This window comes from Caretta caretta, chromosome 1 (genome assembly GCF_965140235.1).
Source record: "Caretta caretta isolate rCarCar2 chromosome 1, rCarCar1.hap1, whole genome shotgun sequence".
NCBI classification, from domain to species: domain Eukaryota; kingdom Metazoa; phylum Chordata; order Testudines; family Cheloniidae; genus Caretta; species Caretta caretta.
In genome coordinates, this window is record NC_134206.1 from 46,384,160 (window position 1) to 46,402,859 (window position 18,700).

General features: G+C 41.0%; 1 protein-coding gene across 1 annotated transcript in view; it reads right to left on the reverse strand.

Moving 5' to 3' along the window:
- The window catches only part of FLT3 (fms related receptor tyrosine kinase 3), a 76,952-nt gene extending 61,692 nt beyond the window's left edge, over nucleotides 1–15,260 (reverse strand). The window contains exon 1 of the mRNA XM_075127584.1: nucleotides 15,159–15,260. Within this exon, the coding sequence (XP_074983685.1) occupies nucleotides 15,159–15,213 (55 nt within the window). The 5' untranslated portion in view covers nucleotides 15,214–15,260. The remainder of the gene's footprint in view (nucleotides 1–15,158) is intronic.
- Nucleotides 15,261–18,700: the final 3,440 nt, after the last annotated feature.

The following is an 18,700-nucleotide window of genomic DNA, read 5'->3' on the forward strand; positions in this document are numbered from 1 at the left end:
CTGCAATGTGGTTCTTAAAGTACATACCTGGGAAAATGCTGCTAAAAGTCAAGTACCAGGTAGCAAATTAAACTGCTAATATCCAGGGCAAAGACCTTGCTTTTTGGGGCAGATATTGAATTGAGAAGCTACTTTTCTGCTAGTTAAGCATTAAGCAGATTGTTGATCCACAAGAATTATATGTTAGATTTTATTTTCAAACCAGGAGTGGGTTTAGCTAAAGTAACAGAGGAAAAATTATTATATTCCCAGACAAAGTCATTCTGAAGTTTGCAAACTACACCAGTGTCATATCCAGGAAGAACAGCGATGAAACTCAAGCTTTCTAGAGAATGAAGGGGTAATAGCTTCATAGACTCATAGGTCAGAAGGGAACACTGATCATTTAGTCTGATTTCCTGCACATTGCAGGCCACAGAACCTCACCCACCCACTCCTGAAATAGACCCCTAACCTCTGGCTGAGTTACTGAAGACCTCAAATCATGGTTTAAAGACTTCAAATTACAGAGAATTCATCATTTACACTAATGTTCCTATTCAAAGTGAGAGAATCATAGAATCATAGAATCATAGAATATCAGGGTTGGAAGGGACCCCAGAAGGTCATCTAGTCCAACCCCCTGCTCCAAGCAGGACCAATTCCCAATTAAATCATCCCAGCCAGGGCTTTGTCAAGCCTGACCTTAAAAACCTCTAAGGAAGGAGATTCTACCACCTCCCTAGGTAACGCATTCCAGTGTTTCACCACCCTCATAGTGAAAAAGTTTTTCCTAATATCCAATCTAAACCTCCCCCACTGCAACTTGAGACCATTACTCCTCGTTCTGTCATCTGCTACCACTGAGAACAGTCTAGAGCCATCCTCTTTGGAACCCCCTTTCAGGTAGTTGAAAGCAGCTATCAAATCCCCCCTCATTCTTCTCTTCTGCAGACTACACAATCCCAGCTCCCTCAGCCTCTCCTCATAAGTCATGTGTTCTAGACCCCTAATCATTTTTGTTGCCCTTCGCTGGACTCTCTCCAATTTATCCACATCCTTCTTGTAGTGTGGGGCCCAAAACTGGACACAGTACTCCAGATGAGGCCTCACCAATGTGAGAGGAATGCACCTTATGTTTATATGTAACTAAAACAGAGATTGTGGATTATAAAGTGACATCAGATCTTGCCCCTGAAACATAGGATTTGTTTTTTTTCAGTGGTAGCAGAAAGAAGAATTTTATTGAGTTAGGTTTGACATATGTTTGCCAGAAGATGGTACTGCCTTGTAAATCTGAATGTTTGTACAGATTCTTGTCAATGAAATAATAATAATTAATAAAGTGACAGCTATGATCTCACAGACGGTCATCTGGCACTTCGAATTCCAGGGTCTACGCACTATGCTACCTGACAAAAACTGAAATGTCATACACAGATAAAGCAGCCTTAAGTTTAATGTTAGGAATTACTTATTGAATGTGAGTTTCAGGAATAGCACACTGTTTCTGGTTCATTGACCATAAAATATTATTCAAGGTCTTAGGACACAAGACTTCTCTATTTTACTTTCTTTATCAGTTGCTAGCCTGCAGCGATTGTTTTTGCAGTTTTCAATATATTATAGGTGGTGGTGGTAGTGGTAGTGGTGACTCCTATATTTAAATTATCTAACATTTTCCATTATAAAGAATTCTTACCAGGAGCAGATGGTATTCACTCAAGAGTTCTGAAAGAACTCAGATATAAAATTGCAGAACTACTAACTGTGATATGTAAACTATCGCTCAAATCAGCGTCTGTACCAGATGACTGGAGGATAGCTAACATTATACCAATTTTTTAAAAAGGCTCCAGAGGCTATCCTGGCAATTACAGGCCAGTAAAACTAGCTTCAGTACTAGGCAAACTGGTTGAAACTGTAGTAAAGAACAGAATTATCAGATATATAGATGAACGTGATATGTTGGGGAAGAATCAACATGGCTTTTGTAAAGGGAAGTCATGCCTCACAAAACTATTAACATTCTTTGAGGGGGTCAACAAACATGTGGAGAAGGGTAATTCAGTGGATCTCTAGTGTACTTTCAGAAAGCCTTTGACAAGGTCCCTCACCAAATGCTCTTACACAAAGTAAGCTGTCTTGAGATAAGAGGGAAGGTCCTCTTATGGATCAGTAACTGCTTGAAAGACAGGAAACAAAGGGTACGAATAAATGGTCAGTTTTCAGAATGGAGAGCGGTAAATAGTGGTGTTCCCCAGGTATCTGTACTGGGACCAATGCTGTTCAACATATTCATAAATGATCTGGGAAAAGGGGTAAATAGTGAGGTGGCAAAATTTGGAGAGGATACAAAATTTCTCAGAATAGTTAAGTACAAAGCAGATTGCAAGGAATTACAGAGAGAGCTGGCAAAACTGGATGACTGGGTAACAAAATGGCAGATGAAATTTATTGTTGATAAATGCAAAATAATGCACATTGGAAAACATAACCCCAACAATATATCTACAAAATGATGGAGTCTAAATTATCTGTTACCACTCAAGAAAAAGGTCTTGGAATCACTGTGGATAGTTCTCTGAAAATATCCACTCAATATGCAGCAGTGGCCAAAAAAGCTAACAGAATGTTAGGAACCATTAGGAAATGGATAGTTAATAAGACAGTAAAAATAGCTTAATGACACTATATAAATCCATAGTACACCCACACCTGGAATACTGCATGCAGTTCTGGTCAACACATCTCAGAAAGGTATCTTAGAATTGGAATAGGTACAGAGAAGGACAACAAAAATGATTAAGGGTATGGAACAGCTTCCATATAAAGAAGGATTAAAAAGACTGGGTCCGTTCAGTTTAGAAAAGAGATAACAAAAAGGGGATATAATAGAGATCTGTAAAATGATGAATGATGTGGAGAAAGTGAATAGGGAAGTGCTATTTACTCCTTTATATAACACAAGAACCAGGGGTCACCCAATGAAACTAATAAGAAGCAGATTTAAATCAAACACAAGGAAGTACTTCTTCACATAGTCAAACTGAGGAACTCGTTGTCAGGGGATGTTGTGAAGACCAGAACTATAACTGGTTTAAAAAAAGAACTAGGTAAGTTCATGGAGGATAGGTCCATCAACGGCTATTAGCCAAGATGATCAGAGATGCAACCTCATGCTCGGGGTGTCCCTAGCATCTGACTATCAGAAGCTGGGAGTGGACAACAGGGGATGGCTCAATCAATAATTGCCCTGATCTGTTCATTCCCTCTGAAGCATCTAACATTGGCCACTGTCTGAAGACAAGATACAGGCTAGATGGGCCATTGGTGACCTTTCTTTGAGAAGCTCTATAATTGTCATTGTTTGCAACAGGCTTTGATTGTCAGCAGGGGGAATGCCCTTGGGTTAACAAAGTGCCTTTTCTTTGTCCCATGAAATTCTATTTATCTTTTGCTGAGGCATAAACTGTTAAAAATTGCCCTTTCCCATCTCTTGCTTGTGTCCTTCAGGAAAAAACTGGAAGCTTGCCAAAATAATAACAGAACACACAAACATTCTAAAGTGCCAGGCTCACACCACTGCCAAAGCAGCAGCAGTCACTGGACTGGGGACACCTGGGAGCTGCCCAACCAGCTGTAGCAGGGGAGGAGGAGCAGATAAAAGAAAAGAAAAGAACCCTGTCGCAGATACACTATGGTGCAGTCATGACCACATAATATTTTTCCCACAGGACACTTGCCCCATTCAGCGCACAGGATGAATGCACCAGGGGGCTGAATTAAGGCTGCATGGGCCACCCTAGATGTGGCATTTTCTAACTTTTCAGTGCTTGACCTTGCAACCTAAGTAACATTTTAAAATGTAGTTTTGCTGTATGTAGATTAATATGGATCCTCTTAGTAATGCGGACACTCTTTCAAGGCTGCCTACATAAGCCTACCTATAGACTGGAATTACACTAAACATTCTTTCCAGCACGACCTGCACCCATAAAGAGTACAGAAGCAGAGAAGTTAGAGGAAGGTGGTTACAAGGAATTGTCAAAAAAAGTCTTTGGTCCAGTAACACACTTAATGGAAGTATACGTGGGAGGCAAAGACTCGTGCAGCTTAGTTACACTCTAGTTACTTTGAAAACTAAAAGGTGTGCAGTGAAAATAGATGGGTGGGAAGTTTCAAACTTTTCCAGTAATGACACAGTACTGGCAACCTCAAACATTCAAAAATCAGGAGTCAGGCTGGGGCTTTAAGAAAAATACCAAATATCCTATCAGAGTTGGCTATACTGATAACCCAATCATTCATAGATTCATAGATTCCAAGGCCAGAAGGGACTGTTGTACTACAGGTCAGACTAGATGATCACACAGACCATAGAACTTCCCCAAAATAATTTGTGCAGCCAATCTCATGATCTTTTGAGACCTGATTCATGAGTTTTGATCTCATGAGGTGGTCTGGCTTATTCTTTTTGATCTTTTGAGTTGGCAGTACTGATATGGTCTCCTATCGAATGGCCAGGTACTATTATTGGCTCTGTATTCTGAGCACAGGAAATGCTCCTCCTACTGTCTCTCGAGGTGCAAGCCACCCAGAGCGATGGTGAGGAAGGGTCCATTGCCCCCTTGTCTTAAACTCAAGCCAGTGTAGCTGCCCAGCTTCAGAGAGCGGTGCACATGATATCATTAATTGTTCAGTGCATATGCTTCCCCGGGCGCAATATACCTCTAACGCCCCCTCTCTCCACCGATGCATGGCCGTGCTTGTGTGTGGCTCCTTTGAATTTTCTTCTCAGATCCATTTAACTACCCATCTCTCTTGGTTCTTATACCACACCCATCAATGTAATGTTATTTAAATAGCTCCATTGTTCCAGAGGAATATATCTGTCTCCACGGATACCTTCATATTAGGATATTTTTTACATTACAGAATTATATTGTGTTTGAACATTATTGTAAATAATCAGGTTAGATGACATGAGTATGATGCTGCTGACCACAACTTTGCCGATCACTGTAGGCCAGGACAAATCATGTTTAGCACTGTAGTAGCCCCAGGGTTTAAATCATGATAATTAATCATGGTTAGTTGACATGACAGCGAGCATGATTATTTTTGGTGTACACTGACAAGTCTGTCATGGGCAACACCATGTCCTTTAACTCAATTGATTATAATCATGTTCAAACATGATCAACTTTTGAAATGTAGACAAGCCCATAGAGTGAAGTAGTCCTTGAGGTAAATTGGAACAATCCCATGGAGAGCTTTGCAAAGGAGCACTGAAACTTTGAATCTGAATCAGGATTTAACAGGAAGCCAGTGAAAAGCGGAGCACATGCGGTAATATCATCTGAGGAGCCTATGCTACTGAATCAATAGGCTGCTGTGTCCTGAACAAAAACAGAATTAAACTCTGAAACCAAACAAAAAGATTGGCAGTTTCATTCCTCGAAACAGTGTATTGAAACTTCATTTATTTTCTTTCAACCAAAATAATTCTTTGCATTTGCTTAGGCTTTTTTTCAGTTGGGACCAGTCTCCACATAACACATATTATTTGGGACATTCATTCTAGACTAGGCAATATATTGTCAAGTCTTCTCAGTGCTCTTGGTGCCTCTCGCTATTTTAGCTCTGTGAGACCTTCCCCAGACACTTAGATTATACCTGAAACAAAATGCCCAGCTTCTAGAAAATGTATGGTCTATCTCCTAGCTCTTTGGCTATGCAAACTTCACTCTGCTTCATTTTACTTCCCTACTTTACCCTTTACTACTGGGACAAGCAAAGAAGAGGGAAAGCAAGGGAGTAGGGCTTGCTCAACTATATATGCAGAGCCATCCTCCAATTGCAGAGAAAATTAGCTCACAGTTTCTTTGGTGGTGAGGAGAGAGAGGCAGGTGGATGCACCCTATTACTGCTTCATTAAAGCAGCAGTCTGCATCCACAGCATTTTTGCTGAAGATCTTCCCCAATTCCTTGGTGTAATGGTGGAACTAGTGGCAGTACCCCCTCTTACCACTAGGTGGAGATCCTGCCCTGCTTCTTGGAGGTATTGAGGCAGAAGGAAGGCTTCCTTTCTCCATCTTCTTCCTGCACCAACCTATCCATTGAATTCTCAGCAGGATTTGGTCCATGCTGTTCAATGTGAGACTATTTTGCTGCAGTCACAGATCTGTACACGCAACAAGGTTCAGAACATAAAACAATAAATAACGAAAACAAGCTAGCATACATGTAATTCTGTACAGGAGGACTCCCAAGTCACAAATTTGATAGAACAAATGATGGTTCAGATTGTGAAGACAAGAAATGATAAAAGTCTTAGATAAGCATCTCACCTTCATGAACAGTACAAGTTAGGTCTGTTAAGCATGAACTCCCTTTTGAAGCTTCTGAAGTGCTGAGCTTGGAGTCTGAACAGATATAATTCAGCCCCCTTTCCTGAATGGGTGTCAAAATAAATCCAATAATGTGGTGTCCTTTTTATTTGGTAAAAACAATGAGGAGTCCTTGTGGCACCTTAGAGATTAACAAATTTATTTGGGCATAAGCTTTCATGGGCTAAAATCCACTTCATCATCAATTTACATCTTTGCACTCCTTTAGCATGCAAGTAAAACCTACTTGGACTGTCTTACACACTATGGGCTAAATTCAGCCCTAGAGAAAGCAGGCACAACAGTCATTGAAAGATACACCCACTTACTCTCAGGCTGACACATTGGGTAAAACCCTAGCCCCTTTGCAGTGAATGGGAGTTTTGCCCGCAGTTTTAGTGGGTCCAGGATTTCACCTATTACGTTTTTCCCCATGCTAACTTTGATCTCTTTCAATTAAGTTGTTTATGTAACATGCAAACTATTCCTTACACCCTATAATCAAATTCCCTTTCCATATTTCCTTTATGGGATTTGCTTCAGACGGAGCAATGTGTATTGAATATATATGCATTCCTTTGATGTCTTTGAATTTATGGGTAGTTTCACAGCTCACAACTAGTTTAACTAGTTCTCTCTCTAATTACAAGCTAAGGATTTGCATTCCATTTTTCTTAACAAAAATTACTTGTAAATGCTTTCTTAAGCCTCGTCTATGCAAAATTTATGCACCAAATTAACTAAATCACTGATTACACAAATAACTAAAAACTAGTTAAATAGGTGCACAAACTGTGTAGACATGCTCATCGACTATAAATTCTTCTGGGCAGCATCTTGAACAACAGGGCCTCTGGACACTACAATAATATAAATATTACATCACCAGAATATTGATTTAAAACCTGGAAACCAGACCCATTTCTAATTTTCTCTTTCACATTGGTGTTTTTGGTTAACAGCTCTATTTCAATCATCCTCTGGTTTTTATTCAAAGATATCAATCTTAAACTATTATCCCTTTTTGGAAGGATCCCCAAGGCTGAAAGAAAATTCCAGATTAGCACTATAATTTCTGAAGAAACAAAAAATGTTATTTTTGGAGCCAGGACAAATAAACTAAGTGCAGCAGCAATAAATATTCAGCAAGTGCATTCATCTTCTTGCCTATTCTGTTGGACTTTACTATCCCATTCTTGAAGAGGTACTACATCAGTCTGATAAACAAAGTAACAAATCTCTCTTGGCTGTTCTGATAATAAACATCTCCAGTTTGTCCAATCCATTGTGCCTTCATCTAGGCCTGAATCTAAAAGATCTCTCCTTAGGATACATGAAGGAGAAGCAACAGCTCCTGTCCAGCCTACTTCAGGAACACCATTTTCAGCCCTCCCACAACACCTGCTCAGAGAAAATGACTGTCACACCTGTAACAAGTATATCAAAGCTCTGCTCACCAATCAGTTTTCAATCTTCCTAAAATTTCTTCTCATCCTCCATTGTGTATCATCAGCTAGTCAATAGCTGTGGGGGAAGAGGAATGTACTCCTTCACCTCCCCATCCTACAACATCACTTCTAACTCATTATCAGTCTCCTCTTCCTGATCACCATTTGCAAGAGTTTGGCCTCCACCTACTGAGCCTTACCTTTTCTTAGCACCCTGGGAATAGATTTCATCAATTTTTATTTCTCGTTTTTTACTTTTTACTGTTGTACTTTCCTTAGTTAGAAAAGGCTGGTTAATGGTCATGTATAAGCTTAATCATAGCCAGATTCATAGGGATTTTAGATAAGTGATCCCATTTTGGGATTTGCATTATATTCTTTTGTCAGTGGCACCCGTTTTCTAAATTTTTTTGTTTCAATTGTACACCTGGCTTGGTGCCAGGACACCTCGATCCTTTGTCTGCTCTGCCATTGACTCACTGTGAATCCATGGGCAAGTCACTTTGCCTCTCTGTGCCTCAGTTTTCCTCTCTGGGACAATGAGAATAATGATGACACAAAGATCAATAGTGTTTCTCTTGTGATACCACTGCATATGCTGCTGAAACTCTTATTGGCTTTTTTTGCTGTCATCTTGCATTACAAATGTGTATCTAATTTGCTGTTTGTCACTCCTATTCCTGTTTCATCATTTATGCTGTCCAGGTTTCTTTTTCCCATTGAATGAATTTATGTGTTGGATTATTTTGTATCTATTAATTAGCTTTCCATTTTTCTGCCTCTCTTTCCAATATTTCCAGCTACATAGGATTTGCCATAGCTCTGGTAACAGTAGCTGATTTTCATGAGCGAATGTATGCCTTTGTGATCAGCTCAGCCACTTCTTTCTTAAATTCTTTCAGAACTCTTGGACAAATACATAGATTCCTAGGCCAGAAGGGATTATTGTGCTCATCTAGTCTGACCTCCTGTATAACACGGGCCATAGAACTTCCCCACAATAATTCCTGGTGCAGATCTTTTAGCAAAACATCCAATCTGGATTTAAAACATTGCCTGTGATAGAGAATCCACCCCGAGCCTTGGTCATTTGTTCCAATGGTTAATTACCCTCACTGTTAAAAATGTACACCTTATTTCCAATCTGATGTTCTTTTTATCCAAACTTTCATTTACCTTTCACCTTGCTAAGATACTTGTCCTTCAGTCCCTGTGATTCTGCATCTTAAATATTATGAAGTACATTTCTCAAACTACCATACTGTTATTTTCCTTGTGGGAGTTGAGTGCATATCATGCTCCTATTTAAATAAATGGCAAAACTTCTCTTGACTACAGTGGAAGCATGTTGGACGCATGGGCCCCGATACTGCAATGAGCTCTGTGCAGGTAGACTCCTGTGCCCACATGAAGCCCTGTTGCTGTCAGTGCTCTTCCAGCAGCACTCTATGGCTTGACAACTATTTTCAATTCACTTTAATTTATAAACATTTGGACTGCTGAAAAGTTCCTTGTTTGGAAAGTAGGTTAAACGTGGCAGAAAGGGCCACCAACCAGTCCTGAAGTAGTTCAACATTTTGTCTCTTTCACCAACAAAAAATAGTCAAATAAAAGATATTACCTCACCCACCTTCTCTCTCTAATATCCTGGTACCGACACAGCTATAACAACACTGCAAACAAGAAATAGTAACTTGCCAGTTGGTGGAAGGATTTAAAGAGTGACTTTTTCTTCTTTAGACACTTACTCTCCATAACCCCATAACTGCTGCCATTCATATTCCATCCTCACAGGATTCCTTATTTTTGTCCCCCATATTAACCAGTCCCTTACTGCACCTTGATCCAGGGACCTAGAGTATTGTGTGTGTGTGTGTGTGTGCGTGCTGAAGTCCCAGATGGGACTGGGAGTTGGTAAATGGCTGTGACAGACATAACCAAAAAAGGCCAACTAGCCAATCATCATGTGGCTTTGGACCATCAGTGTTCTTGGCTATATACAGTGATTTGCTTATGGAAATTGAACATGTGACCATTCCATGAAAACCATGCAATTTATTCAGTTAAAAACCAAAGTATGTTTATAAACCCACTAGCTTCACCTGATAATACGAGAATTTTTGCACTGTTTATTAAAAGGATATCAAAAATACCCTTCAGGTTTACACACTGAGGGCTCAGTCCTGTTACAAGAATAGCTCCACTGATGTTAATGGAACTACTAACTTCTTGTGAGTATGAAATACTCAGATGAGGAAGCGCTGCAGGGTCTGGGCCATAATAACTTGCCTCCAAAGAGAAAAGTTTCCATGAAATAGAGAAATGAAAACACAAGAATGTATATGTCACTGACAGCTACTGAAGCAATGATACTCTTTGTCACCCTAGTACCGTATACATTTCCCGTCTGAATTAAAACATAATTTCCACTACAGCTGGTTTCCTTGTGTTCTGGTTGTTGGGGGGAGGAGGAGCCTGTCAGCAAGTTAAGAAGAGCTATGCTAAAAAGTGTAAAAGAGGTAAAAATGAATCAATAAAATATTTAAAATAATAATAGGTTTTGTGCTAATGTACCACTGCATGCCATGTATGGTAATGAGCCAGATAACTGTGAAAAAAATTACAACTATAAAATAATTTTATAAATGTAAAATTAAATGTGTTCACACCATAAAGGAACACACTGTAACCCAATCAGTATTTGTCCAAAACATACTTATATCTCATATATCACAAAAATCTTACTTACACAATTAAACCTATACTGTAAAAATAAGTGTAATTACTGTTCTACTTTACAACACATACAAATCAATTGGGATGGGGGTGTTTGCTTTTTTAAGCAGTGTGGTTTCCAAGGATGTACCCTAGAAAAGGCAACAGATATTTCTTTACTATCCTAGCTGGACCTGAACTGGGTGGAAGACATCCACACATTAGCTATCCTGTCTTTTTTAACCTTTTGGCTTCCATGAAGTGTGTCAGGAAGAAGAAGATTCTATCCTTCAAACATAATGTCCCTGTTAGATCTTAGGGTTACAGAGACCAACAGCCCCTAGTCCAGTATTTTGCATTGTGCTTCTATTTTGATTCCTGTAGCACCTCTGTGGGAGGATATGTCAAGGAACTGAGGAACAGTGTTAAACACAAAGTGAATCAAAAGCTGGGTCTTCCTTGCCCACTCAGAAATACAAGAGATGTTCTTGGCTGTGGCCTAGTTTTGCTGAGTCCTGCTTTCCTCTTAATTTTGATCACTGCAACTGAAAAGTCCTTGATCTCTTCCATTGCTGTTTTGTGACCCTGCAATTGGTTGTTAGTCTTCTTTGTTACCCTCTACAGCTCTTCCATTTTTTTTTTTGTTCTGGAAATTCTTTTTCACAACCTGGCTCTCCCATTTAATTATCTCTGACATTAGCATTACTCTCATGTCCCTGGATTTTTGAGTGAACATTTCCACGAGGTGTTTGAGAGAGTTTTCTTAGTTACTGGTTGCTTCAACTTGGTAGAGCAAAATGGCAGGAAAGACAACAGTAACTGAGTGAATGGGTCTAAATGATACTGCTTTTGCTATTTTATATTCAGCTCTTTTGAAAGTTATATTCTGCATATACATACAGATTTCTACATACCCTAAATAAGAGTAGACTAGGATAGTTTATTAATCCTGTGCCTTGATTCAGCCCTGGATATACCATCTCCCTTTGGTAGTAGAAAGTCCACTCAGTGCAGCAGTGCAAGGAACCTGCAATCTCTCCCATTGAGGTCTCCACTGTTGATGAGCACAGATCCAGAACATAAGGCCAGTGGCCAGGGACAGGAGCCTGTCGATGGTAGCTAGTTATATGCTGAATTAGTGCATCCCCTGACTATCTTCCAAATGTCTATCTGCTTGAAAGTTGGGCAAACTTTGGTACCCCAAAATGAAAATGCTAGGGTCCATCTTCAAAAGAAATACAGCATGGACAGACCAAGCTCGGTTTTATTCAGTTGCAAAAATCCAAATAATCCTTTTTACACTCAGGAATCTTCATCTCAGAAATAATATTTCTTAAATTTTTGATCCATAAAATATTTGATAATATATGACAAAGCAAAGATACATTGTGATCCTGTAGATCCCACTGTGTTTCACCATGTAAGCAGAGCATGTACTAGTCTTGTACAAAGAATTTGCTTGGCTTGCGTAAAGGTTTAACATGCTTCAGGAGAGAGTGTAGTCAGGATAAAACATGATTCTGCCTCTTGGATGTTCACTCATTTACCATTTCTGGCAGTGGCATGGGTCTGTGTCTGAACATGCTCTGGAGTGTTTTATCCGTTGGTTTATAAGAAGGTAATCTTTGCGTTGCAGTGAGACTGACAAATTCTGGAGAAAACTAGGTCCCAAATAATTCTGTTATCTGTTTAAAAAATAGAAATGAAATCTCCAGTCTCAGACTTCTCTGGTAATCCCGTACAGGAATGTTACACACTTCAGTTTTGTTTTCTATAGGTTTCATGATATGTATGTCAGTGTTATTGTCTTTTAGCTTTTGCAGAATCAGAGAAACTGCTGTCCCATCTGGAGCTTTTTAGGGCCTGAATTTGCAGTTCTTACTCATGCAAAATGTCCATTAACATCATTGCAAGACTGGGAACTAAATCAGTAACTCATAACTTGATTCCTCTAATTTGTCTCGAAACTATGGGCAGCCCCGTGAAAAGCTGTCATGAAAAGTTAATGTAGCAAATATAAATGAAGCAAGACTGTTTCTTAAGGGTGAAATTCACTCTGGTGAGTCAAACCAACACAAATCCCTCTGCACCACATGCTCCTCACAACTGAGGCTGCATGGACAGGTCTGCTACTAAAGCCATATGAGGTCTCATATGGCACCCATAGTGGTTGCAGAGAGATTTCTGTGCCAGGCCTATATAGGTTGCCATGAAAGGTGGCACTGGACACAGTTTCGGGTTCAGTGATTATGCATATCCACAAGTGACACAGAAGGGCAGTGATTCCATCCCATAAACTGCAGGGTGAGGTGGGGAGGGCAACTGCACAACAGCCCTATTCCCCCACCTCTCTGCACTTCAATTGCCTGGATTTGTGCAAATGAAGCTAATTTCACCCCAGATAATATTACCTTTAACCACATGTGTCTAATCTGGTTGCGATTGCCAAAAAAGCAGTAAGGGGAGGAGCTTTTATTTGTCATAAAACAAACAAGTTTTGGTTCATAATGCACCCAGGCTTCCTTTCCAAATTCTTGCTGCCTGGTTATTGCAGCAACGAACACACATAGGACACTCTTTGTTCAGAGATTTCTGCAACTGCAGATATATGAAGTAAAGATAGAGTGGGAGTCTTAACTTTATATTTTCCTTTTCATCTTAGTTTTAGAGAGTCTCTGCTGGGTAAATACAGCTGGGTAAATACAGTTTTATGATAACATTTTTATATCAGCCGGATAAAGTCTGTCAGACCTGGACCTGCTACATTATTGGTTTTCAGTTCAAACTTCTGAGTAATAATGAAGAACCTTTACAAAGTCTTGGGAAATGGCTACTTCAATGTTAAGAATCTCATTATCATTCACTAACGTCATAATTCCTACTCTAAAAATGACATTTTTTTAAAAAAAACCCACATTTTTATATGTATGGAGATAACGATCCCCAGTGAAAATCCTGCTGTACTTCTGAACCAACAAATCATATATCTGCACAATTAGTCATGGTACACAATAGAGATAATGACAGGTTTCAGAGTAGTAGCGGTGTTAGTCTGTATTCGCAAAAAGAAAAGGAGTACTTGTGGCACCTTAGAGACTAACAAATTTATTTGAGCATAAGCTTTCGTGAGCTACAGCTCACTTCGTCGGATGCATTCAGTGTATTTTCTGAATGCATCTGATGAAGTGAACTGTAGCTCACGAAAGCTTATGCTCAAATAAATTTGTTAGTCTCTAAGGTGCCACAAGTACTCCTTTTCTTCATAGAGATAATAATACTCCCATTCTCTTACCCTTTGTCCATCTTGTTTTCAGGGCACAGAATGTCTCTCACTATCTGTTTGTACAGCACCTAACTCAATGGGGCCCTGATCCCAGTGGGGGTCTGTAGGTGTTACAGTAATACAGATAATAACAATTAATAGTAACACTGTGGTTAGTTTTTAAAGCGCTGTGTAAGACTAACAGCCCAGAATTGGATGCTATGCTAACTCTGATTCCCACAAAGATTACTGTACTTTGTTTACATCCTTTGCTTTTCTAGAAGAAAATGCACCAAAATCTAAGCCTGACAGGTTTTGCTTAGTGCTCATTTCATTAGAGTCATTTGCAGCAGGAGATCATAAAATAATCCTTTTCATTTCTATTGTGCCTTCCCTTGGCAGATCTCAAATAGGTTTACAAACATTAATGAACCATCCCTAATAACAGCTCTGGAAGGCAGGTAAGTTTTATTATCCACTTTTTACAGTTGGGGAAACAAAATCATGAAATGACTTTCCCAGTCATACAGCAGGGCTGTGGCAGAGCCAGAAAAAAAAGCACACCTCTCTCATGATTCACAATCCTGAATTTTGTAACAACTAGATCAAGCTCACCTCAAGCAAGGAAAGTTTATTTCAGAGACAAAGGAAAGTAGCTTGGAAGCATCTCACATACAGTAAATGTGGTCTCCACTTCTCCTAACATTAAAACATTTGGAATAATTTTTTAAAATGGGAAACCAAGTCTTTAAAAACTAAAAGCTTTGCAATAGCAATGAATCAGGCAGAAGTTGCTACATTTTAATATGATGTATTCTTCCATTTACACCCTAGAACAAAAATGCAAAACAACACAATTTACTCTAAAACAACACCAAGTAACCCACAAATGCAATATTAAGTCTTACTCTGCCATGGTATTCCATATAAGGTTTAGCTAAGAAATTGCCCCATATTGCTTAAAACAATCCAAATAAGTCAGTATTAGCATTCTTTACACTGGAAAACAACCACTTTGTCATTAAGTCTGAAATCTTTCCTTGTACATGAGATGAATTTGGGTGCACTGAGAGTAAAAGCTGAAAGATGGGGAAAGGGGAGATTGTGAAGGCGGAGAGGACAGGGAGAGAGAACAGTATTCAAGGAATAGAAGAAAGGAGGGAAAGAGAATGAGAGGGAGGTCAAAGGAGGTGGGCAGGAAAGAATGAGTGAAAGAGCCATGGAAGGGGAAAGAGAAGAGAAGCAGGAGGGGATAGATGGAGGGAGAGAGTGGCCATGCAGCAGTGAGAGAAAAAAAGGAGAAAGGAATCAGATAATAGTAAGGGAGGACTGGAGGAGGCTTTGTGCTGTGTGTGCCCTTACCAAGCAGCTGAAGAGGGCTGCCGCTGGAGCAGGTGCTGGGTTGGTGTGGTCTCATGGTTGCTGGTGCCGGAGACTCTCCTGCCTGACTGGAGCCTGCAGTCCCCAGGCCCAACTGAGTGAAACTGAGCGCAGCAGGTGGCTCTCTTAAGGGTGCGCGTCAGTGACCACAAACCTTTACACCATGAAACCACTTCTTCAAAAGCTGAGGGCCCAAGAACGTATACAACTGAGACCTGCACCCAAAGGAAATGGCTGTGAGAGGGGGAATAAAGGGCCTCTTTGAGGGACAGGGAGCCTCTTCCTTCTGTTGCAAGGATCATTGCAGAAGAAGCTGTATTATGTGAACCAGACTAGATATCTGTTAGTGCCACTGTATTTCTCTCTCTTGTGTTCCCTTAAACCATAGCTCACAAGTGTTGATACAAAATATACCAGGGCAGGTTGGACAGAGCTGACTTTTGGCCATTTAATTACAATCCAATTTTTGAAGCAAATGCAGTTTCTGCTGCTCAGTCTATGGCTGAAAGTCCGCGTAATTTGTTGGTATCTTTAGGGAGGTGCATCATTCAAGCTGTGATAACAATCCGAAAGAGGAAGATTCAAAGCAAAAATCCGAGCAAGATTCTAAATGTCTCATGGAAATACACAGCAACATATGTCATCACAAGAGGGAGAAGACTTTAAAACTGAGTGAGAGCAGCCCTCTCCCGATGATTAAGACTTTGTTCGTCAGAATCTATCAGCTGACCTGCTCAGTTTAAAACTCTTAATGAGAAGTTTCTGGTCTTGTGTTTCTGTCATAAATATAAAGGGAAGGGTAACCACCTTTCTGTATACAGTGCTATAAAATCCCTCCTGGCCAGAGGCAACGTCCTGTTACCTGTAAAGGGTTAAGAAGCTCAGCTAACCTGACTGGCACCTGACCCAAAGGACCAATAAGGGAACAAGATACTTTCAAATCTTGGCAGGGGAGGAAGGCTTTTGTTTGTGCTCTTTGTTTACGTGTTTGTTCTCTCTTGGGACTGAGAGAGGTCAGACAGAAATCCATCTTCTCCAACCCATCCTAATCCAAGTCTCCAATATTGCAACCAGTATAGGTAAGCCAGGCAAGGTGGATTAGTTTATCTTTTGTTTTATGTGAATTTTCCCTGTGTTAAGAGAGAGGTTTATTCCTGTTTTCTGTAACTTTAAGGTTTTGCCCAGAGGGGAATCCTCTGTGTTTGGAATCTGAATACCCTGTACTGTATTTTCCATCCTGATTTTACGGAGGTGATTCCTTTACCTTTTCTTTAATTAAAATTCTTCTTTTTAGAACCTGACTGATTTTTCATTGTTCTTAAGATCCAAGGGTTTGGGTCTGTGTTCGCCTGTACAAATTGGTGAGGATTATTATCAAAACTTCCCCAGGAAAGGGGGTGTAGAGCTTGGGGGGATATTTTGTGGGAAGACGTCTCCAAGTGGTCTCTTTCCCTGTTCTTTTTTAAAACGCTTGGTGGTGGCAGCATACTGTTCAAGGCCAAGGCAAAGTTTGTACTTTGGGGAAGTTTTTAACCTAAGCTGGTAAGAATAAGCTTAGGCGGATCTTTCATGCAGGTCCCCACATCTATACCCTAGAGTTCAGAGTGGGGAAGGAACCCTGACAGTTTCTAATAGCTGGAACAGGAGTAAAGCAGCAGTTTGTGTGGGTGGGTATAGGAAGCTATTAATTTCCACAGGAAAGCTCAAACTTAGCTACAGCAGCTGTGAGGACCTAGTGTGGCTTGCTTTACAGCTTGTTTGTCTAGACTACAAAAAAAGGTCACCTGACTTGCCCACTCTCACAGTGAGTTAGTGAGTCATTCTATATAAAAGTGGAGGGCCCTCACTGTTAGCCTATCCTGGTCCTCTGCTCTAGTCTCTAAATTACACCCCCATATCTTTCTTCACATATGCATTTGATGTTGTAGCTCAATTATTCCTGTAATTTTTCACATCCATTGGCAATGGCTGGAAAGATGGAGTTTGGCTCATTAAAGCTGCTTGCCTCAGGTAGGGTGCCCATATCATCACTCATTGGAGTGAGAGGGGGTGGTGTAGTTCCAGAACTTCTCATTATTCTTCATTTTATTCTTTGTATTTTATTGATTATTTATGAAGCACTAACAATATGTTTGGCACTGTACAAGAAACAAAATACAGACAATCCCTGCCCCAAAGAGCTTGCAGTCTAAGCAAGACAGACTCAGTGTAGTTAGGATGCTCTATGAAACCCAGCAGAAGCAATGACTAGGATTTTTTGTTATTAATATTGGTTGAATAATTTCTTATGGGCATCATGGAAAATGAACCTTTAGGAAGGATTTAAATGAAAAGAGTGTAGTAGCTTGATGGACCAAATCTGGGAAGGCATTTTACACATTGAGGATTGCATAGAAAATGTCACAAAGACAATTGCAGAAGTGAATGAATAGAGCATTGAGGTTGATGTCACTGGCAAAGCAGAGCCAGCAATGTGATAAAAAGACTAGCTTGGAGATGTAGGCCAGGCCAGTTATGTTGGGTTTTGATGTTGAAATGAAAACAAGTTTAAACATGATGTGATGGGAAATGGGAAGCTGCAGAGATCTGAAGAGGAGTGAAGGAGATAATCAGATGAGTGTGAAAGAAAAAGTTCCCTAAAGCAGGAAAGAAAATATAGGATTCCTGGGAACTTAAAGAAGGTATTGCAAACTGAGGAACACCACTATGGATTATGACTAAGGCCATGAGTTTCTCACGGAGGTCACAGATTCCATGACTTTCCGTGACCTCTGTGATTTCTGCAGTGGCCAGTGCGCCTGGCTCAGGGGCAGCTCAGGCAGCCCCTGCACCAGGCACACTGGCCACTGCTGAGGAAGTCTTGGGCCACCACGCCCTCACGCCCAGCAGAGAGTTTGGGTGTGGGAAGGGGCTGAGGCTGGGGGTTGGGACACAGGACTGGGTGAGACGGGCTCTGGGCGGCGGTCCCCGGAAGTGGTGACATTCCCCTTGCTCAGCTGCTAGGCAGAGGCATGGCCAGGCAGCTCCGCATGCTACCTCTACCCAGAGCGCTAGCTTCGCAGCTCCCATTGGCCAGGAACCGTGGCCAATGGGAGGGGCAGAAGCGGTGCCTGCAGGTGGAGGCAGCGCGCAGCAAAGCTGCCTGGCCACGCCTCCGCCTAGCAGCTAAGCGTGGGGGATGTCGCCGCTTATGGGGAGCCCCCCCAGGTAAACACTGCCCAGAGCCTGCCTCACCCCATCCCATGCCCCACCCCTCTACCCCCTCCTACAGCCAAACTCTGCTGCTGCTGCAGGGAAGGCGCAGAGCCAGGTAGGGAGCCTGCCGGTCCTGCCAATCCCACCCCCAGCACCAGCGGGGGTCCCGGGCCACGCACCACCGCCCACACCCCTCAAGCAGCCGGGCCGTCCTCCCCCAGCACCCACGGGGTCCCCAGGCAGCCCCCCCCAAGTTTTATTCACTGGTATTTTTAGTAAAAGACATGGACTAAAACGTAGCCTTAATTATGACAACAAACTTTTATGGT